This window comes from Clarias gariepinus, chromosome 6, assembly GCF_024256425.1.
Source record: "Clarias gariepinus isolate MV-2021 ecotype Netherlands chromosome 6, CGAR_prim_01v2, whole genome shotgun sequence".
In the NCBI taxonomy this organism is placed as follows: Eukaryota; Metazoa; Chordata; class Actinopteri; order Siluriformes; family Clariidae; genus Clarias; species Clarias gariepinus.
Window position 1 is genome coordinate 564,268 of NC_071105.1, and position 10,733 is coordinate 575,000.

The 10,733-nt window shown below is 41.9% G+C and overlaps 1 protein-coding gene across 2 annotated transcripts in view; it reads left to right on the top strand.

Annotated features, from left to right (window-relative positions):
• Positions 1-10,733, top strand: part of itgb7 (integrin, beta 7) — a 28,430-nt gene that overhangs the window by 8,922 nt on the left and 8,775 nt on the right. For both annotated transcript variants that reach the window (XM_053497695.1, XM_053497694.1), the window contains exons 4-9: positions 1,021-1,210; positions 1,428-1,598; positions 3,431-3,672; positions 5,297-5,446; positions 7,197-7,292; positions 7,409-7,498. In XM_053497695.1, coding sequence (XP_053353670.1) covers positions 1,021-1,210; positions 1,428-1,598; positions 3,431-3,672; positions 5,297-5,446; positions 7,197-7,292; positions 7,409-7,498 — 939 coding nt within the window. The remainder of the gene's footprint in view (positions 1-1,020; positions 1,211-1,427; positions 1,599-3,430; positions 3,673-5,296; positions 5,447-7,196; positions 7,293-7,408; positions 7,499-10,733) is intronic.

The following is a 10,733-nucleotide window of genomic DNA, read 5'->3' on the forward strand; positions in this document are numbered from 1 at the left end:
CTCGTTTCACCGTGTACTAACTGTATATGGTTGAAGTGACAATAAAGCCGACTTGAACTTGAACTTGAACAAATATTTTACAAACGGAAATATGAAAACATAAATACTAATAACAGTTTAAAACATTAAACAAGTACTTTTGGTGAGATTTTTTGAGATAATCTAAAATATAATAATAAATAAATATAATATTTATAATAATATTTTATAAATATTGATATGAAGTTCATCATAAACACACGATAAATCTAGTTCTGTCTCACGTCCCAGCAAAGTGGAGGCCTCAGAAAGGGATTACAATCTGTCCTATGTGTCCTCGTCACACTTAGGGGTCCCCATTGGTCGTCTCATACTGGTGTCACTGTCACACTTTTCTCAACTAATAACTACTATTATAAATCCACCATAACCAACCAACCGTCACAGGCCCTTATCAAGAGGCGTAGATGTGCACTCGCTGTTTCATCTTTAGAAGCATCGCGTTCCCATTGAGGAGACACCAATGTCTGTTTTTTAAAACAAAATATTCTATAAAATATTCTATAAAAGAAAAATATAATGAATTTTACTACTGACATCTACTACTAATGAATTTTATTACTGACATCTACTGGTGTATTTTCTTCTTTTTGCTTGAATTACATTTAAAAAAAATTATTAAAGAAATATTAAAAAGTTTAAAGATTTTGTTTTAGTCCTCTGTAAGTTTAGGAACTAACTTTTTAGGTTTCTGTGAGATTCATTTACATAATTCTGTTAAATAAATCTAGATTACATTTACAATACATTCTTGTATCAAAATATTTTTTTCTGATTTGTATGTTTTGTTTGTTGTGAAATTTTATGAATTTGATGTTATATTGTCTAGGTTGTGCTAAATAAAATGATTCCAGGTGTACACATGGTGAACAAAAGCATGCAGGCGAGCAAAGACCAGACCTAACAAAGTGACAGAACAATTAACAGTTCTTAAAAAGTGTTTAACAGATTTACTAATGATGGAACGTCTGTGCTCTGTAGAATTTCCTGAAAAAATGGGAGTCAGATGGACGCAGATGCGACTCCGCCCAGTTCCTGAAGGAGAGGAATTGTAAAGAGGTGTACGAGCCCACACCCAATACCTACCTCATGAAAACCAATGACTTGAGCAGTGACCTCAAAAACGTGGTGCAGCTCAAACCTCAAAGTCTGGAAGTCAAACTTCGACTCGGTGAGGAAGAAATCTTCATTGTGTAGTCTGGTACAATAATTATATCACTGTATTAACTATTAAAATCCATAATACAGTCAATGGTAACTTTTCTTAACAACTCATAGGGCTTCATAAACCCTACGTGAAGTTTTCTTGACCACTGGCAGAAACATTTATTGTGAGCTGATTTTGTTGTTCTACCTAATCCTTCTTCAATCCTCTTTTCTGTATAAAGGTGTGCCACATGATTTTAACGTGGAGTTTAAGAGGGCTGAGGGTTACCCCATAGACCTGTACTATCTGATGGACCTGAGCTACTCCATGAAGGACGATCTGGAGAAGATTAAGAGCCTCGGGCAGGACATTCTGGACACGCTGCTGAAACACACACAGACTGTCCGCATCGGTAAGAACACTGGTCCCACATGGACCTCCAAAACCCTGGTTCTGAGCGATTTGGTGATGGAGATGCTAGGCAGGCAGCATGCAGGCAGATAGACTAAAGTCTTCCTACTTATCCACACATGTAGAACACAAGCTTTTTTTCACCAATCTGCAGATTTTTAGAATTATCACATTTCTTTTTCAAATTTCCGTGCAAATGATTTATATGTACAGCAGTATCTCTGCATATGAATTTAATTCATCCTGGAGGCGAATTCTTTTTCTTTTTATTTTTTTTAAGGAATTTTTTTTATTATTATTTATAATAATAAAATTATTATTATTTTTGGGGATTTTTTCCAGATTTTCTCCATAAATTAGTCGTATCCAAATCCTTTCCATCACTAGGGGCAGCCCACATCTTTTTAAACTGCTTGCTCTATCCGCTCCTTCCGCTTGCGTGTGCTCACAGATGCGCCAGATCGGCTGTAGAGCCACAATTAATGTGAGAGCACTAAGGCCAAGCAGCCAATAAACTCTCTCTAGGCCTCCAGCTGCAAGTGGTTGCAGCATCACCTGGGAATCAAACTCATGCTCTCCAGGTGATAGGGCAAGCACTTTACCACTTTACCACATTTTCCCATAGGTAATAATGAAAATGCAGATAATCTGTTCCAGCCACCCAAAAATATTACCAATATTACAGATGTCCAACACTTTAATCATATTTTGCATATAAAAACAATAAAAAAAAATTAAATACATTTAAAATATGAAATAAATAGACATTAAACCTCAATTAACCTTAATTTATGATTCTTCTTGGCACTGGTTGCTTTAAAAACCAAACTGAAAGCGGCTCCTTTTTCATCATGCTACTGTCCTTCATAACATTCTTGGGACCCATGGTGCTATGTCTTCACTAAGTCTTACAAAATGCAAAAAAAAAAAAGCATTCCCTTGGCTTTTCATTGACTCGAACAAGTTCTGATTGGCTCCTGGATGTACACTCTACTTTCAGTTCAGCCTCGTATGCCAGAGAAAATCTCTTGCAAAATTTTAGTTCTTAAGCAAAATTTGTGAGGTGGGGCGTTTGTATACCGAGGTACCGCTATAAATAAACATCCTCGATTCCAGTTGAAAAAGACTATATAGGATATTACTTGTGCCCTGTGATGGATTGGATAGGGTGCCAATCCATTATGGAGCACAAGCACACACACATACACACACTCTCTCACCTGCACAGTCACACATTATGGGCAATTTAGAAATGCAAGTGTTTGAATTATGGGAGGAAACCAGAGTACCCCAGGGAAAACATGCAAACTCTGCACACAAACCTGAGGTAAGATTTGACCCACCAGCGTGAAATGCACCATGTGACCCCAAGCAAGAGGCAATTAAGTGATGAATCCGAATTTAGGGGGGCACATACTTTTGTCAATATAAGGTTAGCGCTTGCCTGGGTTAGAATTTGCTTGACAGACCACTAGTCTCTCACCACTAGCAGGTTGTTAGCAAAAATTAGACCTTTCCTCAAGTACTTATAATGTGGCATCCCACAAGGTCATGTTTTAGCCTCACTCTTATTTAGCTTTTTTGCCACATGATAATGACACATGACTGTATCTATCAGTTCATTCTGCCCCAGTAAAGCTATGAAATATGCATAAATATAAAAGATATAAATGCTGAGATAAATTAAAATATCCTTTCGTCTACATACTGATAAAAGTTAAATGGTCTTTTTTGTTAAACCTAGAGCTAAAGGTTCTCAGTGTAACTCTAGAAGGAGGTTTATCGTTTGTGAATTGTGTACTTTACCAGCTCTTCTCTCTGCTCTGTTTTTAGGTTTTGGCTCATTCGTCGACAAGGTGAAACTACCGTATGTTAGCCAGGTTAAGGCCAAGAGAAAGAACCCGTGTCCCACTCGCACAGACACCTGCCAGCCCGCCTTCACCTTCCAGAACATTCTCAATCTGACCAACGATGCTGAAAAGTTTAAGAAAGAAGTCAGCAAACAGAAGATCTCTGGTAACCTGGACTCACCCGAAGCTGGGTTAGATGCTATCATGCAGGCTGCTGTGTGTGAGGTGAGGCGAGGCTGCGACATCTAACATCTAACTAATCATCAGGCTGCAAGGGAAAAGTAAATGCTGCTGAAAATGGGGTTTATTTCCAATTTCTATTCAACTTGAAACACAAACATGCGAATGATGTCACATTCGGGGACACGTAAGCCTTTAATCTTGGGTTCAGTTATTCCATCCTCATTTAATGTTAGTTGTGCTTTTTAAAGTCTTAAGTAAAGAAGCTCCACTACTTTTTATTTACAATAGTACATAAAGAACAAAGCAAATGTTTAAACGGAGAGAGATTACACTTTTATCCACTAAATGAGCTCATTACTAATTTGATCTCTGCTACAGGTCTTTAAAAAGTTGGTAGGCGGCAACAAAGGGCTGAAAAAGCATCAGGTCTGTAACATGATGAGCTATAAAAATAATGTCTTAGAAAAGCAGAGTCTCTTAGAAGTAAAGATGGGCAGAGGCTCTATAATCTTTAAAAGAGAGTGTAAAATGATTGTGGAAAACCACTGTTGGTAAACACAATCCGCTGTGCCGCCTGCAGAAGCCAACTAAAGCTCTAGCATGCAAAAAGGAAGCCAAACTGTATGTGAACATGGTCCAGAAGCGCCACTGTGTCCTGTGGGCCGAGACTCGTGGACTGTTTTAAAGTGGAAAAGTCTTTTCTGGTCAAATGAGTCCAAATTTGACGTTCTTGTTGGAAATCACAGTCGCCATGTCCTCCGGACTAAAGAGGAGAGAGACCTTTCAGTGTGTTATCAGCATTTAGTTGCCAGCGTCTCTGATGGTATTGGGGGCATAAGTGCATACAGTTTGGGCATCTTGTGTGTTTTAGAAGGCACTATAAATGCTGAAAGGTATATAAAGGTTTTAGACGACGTCCCTTTCCGGGAAGGTCTCGTGTATTTTAGGAGGATGATGCAAAACCTCATATTGCAGCTATTACAACAGCATGGCTCTGTAGTAGAAGAGTCCGGGTGCTGAACTGGCCTGCAGTCCAGATCTTTCACCTATAGAGAAAATTTGGCTCATCATTAAATAAAAAATACGTCAAGGACGACCACACACTCTTCCGCAGCTAGAAACCTATATCAGGAAAGAATGGGACCAAATTCCAGCACCAAAATTACAGAAACTCATAACCTCAATGCCCAGATGTCTTCAAACTGTCCTGAACAGTCATATTGTTAAATTTTCTTTGTTTAAACATTTGTTATGTTTTCTGTGTTCTATTGTGAATAAAATATTGGCTCATGTAATTTGAAAGTCTTTTAGTTTTCATTTTATTCAAATAAAAAAAAAAAAACATCCCAACTTTTCCTGTGGAGTTCGAGTCCACCGCACTGAGCTGTTCAGATTTAGGGATCCTGTAGATCCTGTTTACATTTATAAACTGTAGCTCAGCATTAAGCTGAAGTGTTAAAGGGGACTTTTGGGTAAATATTAAATATTAACCACAGAGGAGGAACAGCGAAAAAACTGAGCGACACTGCTGCAGTTACACTATATCAGTGTATTTTTATACCCAGCGCTCAGACAGAAACTGTTTGGTTTAACCAGTTCTCCTTCCCTGTGTGTGTGTGTGTGTGTGTGTGTGTGTGTGTGTGTGCGCGTGCATGCGTGTGTGTAGGAAATCGGCTGGGGGAATGAGACTAGGATTCTGGTCTACACCTCTGATGACACCTTTCACATGGCAGGAGATGGGCGACTTGCTGGAATATTTACACCGCATGATGGAAAGTGTCATCTTAAATCCGACTCTTATGACGGCACGCTGTTTGTGAGTATCAGCACTCAGTCAGTTGAACCACATGATGCCACAACTAGTGACTGATTAGTGCCCCCCAATAAAAAATTAATACAAAATTTGAATATGTAATGAATAATAGAAAATTTTATAAATAGAAAAATCCCCTTGACAACTGTGTTTGACTGATGGCACTTGGTAACCAACTCTCAAGTCTGTAAGGTCACCCGCAGTACAGCCTGATTTTAGCTTCAAATCATTCACCCCAGGTCGGTAGATAACCGGCCCAAATTTCACCCCATGTGCCTTTACGTCCGTTGTGAGCAGAGAGCCCTATCACCTAAATTAATCACCTGGCGAGCTTCCTCCTGGATGATCACATGGACGTCTGGCACGTTAGCGCGTTTGGTGTTAGCTCGAGGAAGTGGATTTCCTGTTAGAATAGAACTTTATTGAGATTATGGACGAACATGCTCAGTGTCTCTGTTTCAACTCACATCATGAGCAGAGAGCTTGCAGGTTCAGGACCCGTGTGAAGGCCAGTTAAAAACTAAAGTGTGAGTTAAAATGTTGAATAAATATCTCACAGCGTCTGCCACGCCTTACTGTCTGTTTAGACCTTTAATGAGAGATTGTAGTGTTTATGACAGGAGGAGATGAAGCATTTCTGTGAAGCTGCTTTGTAACACTGATGTTCATTGTTATTAGCGCTGGACAAAAGAAAACTGGACTGAAACCGCAGTTTAAAGCTTTACTTCTGTTTTTGTGTTAGACGTTAAATGGGAATTAGCGACAGGTAGGAAATGAGGTGGTAAACAGGGAACTGAAGAAAGCTCCGACCTCAATATTATTATTGTATTTTTCAAATCGCCAAAATGTTGATGAAAAACACAATCCTGGCCCGATCCCTCCTCCCCGTGACAGTTATGCTCTTACTTTTCTAACTTTTCTAAAGGATCCAACTAACAGTTTTCCCCTAATTCCAGTTTTTCTGACTCGGGACTGGGTGGCCTTGGATTCTCCATGTGCCCCCACAAAACTTAGCAAAAAGTTAAGCTAGGTCTCCTTTGGTCCCCGTGCTGAACCACTTTCTTCCTCTGAGTCCTAGCTCACAAGTTTTAGTTTCGATTGGAAGATGAAACACAGACTGTCGAAGGGAAAATAATTGACTCCTTCACCCTGAAACCCTGAAACCCACGCAGAAACCATTCTGTAGATTTTAATATGGTTTGTATAGTGGACACAGACTGAAAGACTTTTGGACTGCTTTGGAAAATCCGTCATCCTGAACTCAATTTGTGAAATTCACACATGGAACTCGATACCTCACATTAAACCTTAAAACTTCCTCTATCAAACCACACAGGAGCAAAAGCTCTATCAGCTACGGTTCCTCTGCGTCAGTAAAATATCACAGGAAGGCTGTTGGCTTTCAAATGGTTTACGTAGTTTTTCTTTTTAAATTCTCTGTCTGTGAGTTTTGTCTGCGGCGGGAGCTGCAGCGAATGGCCAGGCCACGCCCCCTCCACGCACACACCCTCCCTGATATCACATGCAGTACACACACACACACACACACGTGGGTGAAATGAGGCTATCGTGTTCGTATTTCACACTTACTCCAGGAACTGTAGTCTGTAGTTTGATCAGTTGGTCAGATCCTAATGTACGTGAGAATGTGTTCAACAAGTCAGGATGATAAACTATCTGTAACATTAAGATTCATACACATGTGTTTAAAGGTTCTACTGCACCGTGTTGTATGGTGTTGTGTGTGTTTCAGGATTATCCGTCAGTGGGCCAGCTCTCTCAGGTTCTCCAGGATAATAACATTCAGCTGATCTTCGCAGTGACAGAAAACATCTTTCCAGCTTATCAGGTCAGAACTGCTGCAGGTGCTGACGAGTGTTTGTGGTGCTGATCTCAGTTATAAACTTATAATTCTTTTGACCTTTATTCTCTCTCACACACACACACACACACACACACCCACAGGCGCTGAGTGCGTTGATTCCTCAGTCGGTGGTTGGTGTGTTGAAGGACGACTCCAGTAACGTGGTCCAGCTGATCTCTGAGGCGTACGGGGTGAGTCAGGACCGTGTTGTGTACACTCTACACTGCTGTTGTGTTTATGTGCACGCTTTGTCGAGTTGTTACTCCGGGCAGGAAGATCTCACTTATTTCTTCGCATCTCTTTACATTCAGTCCTTTTAAAAAGTCAAATCACATCGATATTTGAAGGAATAATAAAAGTTAGCACTGTCGTGTCGCACCTCCAGGGTCTGGGTTCGATTCCCGTCTCTGTGTGTATGGAGTTTGCATGTTCTCCCTGTACTTGTTGGGTTTCCTCCAGGTTTTCCGGTTTCTTCCACGGTCCAAAGACATGCAGTTTAGGCTCACTGGCGTTCACAAATGTGACCGCCAGTGTGACTGTGTGTGTGTGTGTGTGTGTGTGTGTATGTGTGTGTGCGTGTGTGTGTGTGTGTGTGTGTGTCAGTGTGTGTCTGTATGTGTGACTGTGTGTGTGTGTCCTCACAGTGCTCTCAAACCATACAGGAGCCAAAGCTGTATTTGAATGTGTTACATTCTTCGTGTCTGTAATAAGCAGATGCTTGAGTGATTGGCCCAAGCCACACCCCCTCCACTCTGCACTCTGGGATCAAATGATCGTTCATGTGCAGACGTACAGCTGAGTAACAGGCTCATGACATGAGAGGTGAACAATAAACAAAATATACTTGCAAGCAACGATGACGGGCCCAAGCACCGTGCACCATCCCCACCCCGGGGCACCGCACAACGTGTGTGTGATAAGAGTGTGCTAAGACCTCGAAAAGTCATCGCCACCCTGCACAGATCACACACTATACAGGGCTGATATCAGTTTGGGCCCTAAATATTTGTTGAGAACATTAGTGTGTGTGTGTGTGCTGGTGGAGAAGTGTATTGATGCCAATTTTTAAGAACAAGGGAGATGTGCAAAGCTGTGGCAATTATAGAGGTATAAAGCTAATAAGCCAGACAATGAAGCTGTGGGAAAGAGTAGTGGAAGCTAGGTTAAGGGCAGAGGTGAGCATTTGTGAGCAACAATATGGTTTTATGCCTAGAAAGAGTACATCAGATGCAGTATTTGCTTTGAGGATGCTGGCGGAGAAGTACAGAGAAGGTAACAGGGAGTTGCCAAGAGAGGAGCTGTGGTGTTGTATGAGGAAGTCTGGAGTGGCAGATAAGTATGTTAGAGTGGTGCAGGACATGTATGAGAGCTGTAAGACAGTGGTAAGATGTGCTGTAGGTGTGACAGAAGAGTTTAAGGTGGAGGTGGGTCTGCATCAAGATCGGCTCTAAGCCCCTTTTTGTTTGCTCTGGTGATGGACAGGATGACAGATGAGGTAAGACAGGAGTCTCCATGGACTATGATGTTTGCAGATGACATTGTGCTTTGTAGCGAAAGCAGGAAACAGGTGGAGGAAACAGGAAACAGGTGGAGGAAAATTTGGAGAGGTGGAGGTATGCTCTGGAAAGCAGAGGAATGAAGGTTAGCCGCAGCAAGACGGAATACATGTGTGTGAATGAGAGGAACCCAAGAGGATTGGTGAGGCTTCAGGGAGCAGAGGTAAAGAAGGTGCAGGATTTTAAGTATTTAGGGTCAACGTTCCAGAGCATCGGAGAGTGTGGAAAGGAGGTGAAGGGGTGGGTACAGACAGGTTGGAATGGGTGGAGAAAAGTGTCATGTGTGTTTTGCGATAAAAGAGTATCAGCGAGAATGAATGGAAAGGTGTACAGGACAGTGGTGTGACCAGCAATGCTCTTCAGCTTAGAGACAGTGGCGCTGAAGAAAAGACAGGAGGCAGAGTTGGAGGCAGAGATAAAGATGTTGAGGTTCTCTTTGGGAGTGATAAGGATAGATAAGATCAAGAATGAGTTCATTAGAGGGACAACCCACGTTAGATGTTTTGGAGATAAAGTCAGAGAGGCCAGATTGAGGTGGTTTGGACATGTTCAGAGGAGAGATTGTGAATATATCGGTAGAAATCGGGCGGGAGCGTCTGTACAGTTAAAGGCTAGCTGACCTCCGATTCCTACTCTCTTTTGGGCTAACGTCCGCTCCCTGGATAATAAAATGGACCTGCTACATTTAAGGATTAATGCTCACTCTGAGATGAGGAATTGCGCTGTTCTCTGCCTAACGGAATCCTGGCTAAACCAAAACATCCCGGACTCAGTCTTTCAAATTGATGGCTTTCGGCTTTTCCGTGCGGACCGCGATTACCGGTCGGGGAAAAAAAGAGGAGGTGGACTCTGTATGTATGTGAATAAAGGTTGGTGTACAAGCAGTAATTTAGTTAAAGTCACTGCTCCGAGTGGATAGAGTTCATGACAACAAAGTGTTGGCCATTCTATCTGCCGCGGGAGTTTAATGTTGTGTACGTCACCATTGTTTACATCCCGCCGGGTGCTAATGCTAGCGTAGCGTTGCAGGAGCTTCATGATACCATCAGCCTGCTGCAGATTAAACACCCGGAGGCATTTTACGTGGTTGCGGGGGACTTCAATCACATGAAATCTCTGCATCAATGTAAAAAAGACCAAAGAGATGGTGGTGGACTTCAGAAAGGACAAGCGAACTCCTCTCCCCCTACACATTGATGGAGCAGCTGTGGAAGTGGTCTCCAGCTTTAAGTATCTAGGCGTGCATATAGCTAAGGACTTAAACTGGAGCGTCAACACCTCGGGCCTGATTAAAAAGGCCCATCAGCGCCTCTACTTCCTCAGGAAGCTAAAACGAGCTGGGCTTGAAAGCCTGGTTCTGAAAAGTTTCTATCGAGGAGCGGTTGAAAGCATCATCAGCTCCTACATCACTGTGTGGCATGGCAATAGCACCGTAGCTGAGAGGAAAGCCCTGCAGAGAGTAGTTAAGGCTGCACGGAGGACAGTGGGGAGCAGGGGAGCAGGCTTCCCTCTATCACTGAACTGTACACTGCAAGATGCAGAGGAAGAGCCCTCCGCATTATTAAGGACTCCACCCACCCTGCACATGCTCTATTTCAACCTTTTCTCTCGGGCAGAAGACTGAGGAGCCTTCAGTGCAAGACCACCAGGCTCAAAAACAGCTTTTACCCTGAAGCAATTAGACTGCTGAACTCTAGCTGTGCTCTGTAGGTCCTCTCCCATTAAACACAATCAAACTTTTAGTGTAATATATAACTCTATGGTGTAATACATATATATAACCCTATAAGTCCAATATACAATGTGTGCAATACAGCCTCTGAAAATGTGCAATACACTATTTATAGTTTATGTCTAATTTCCTGCATAA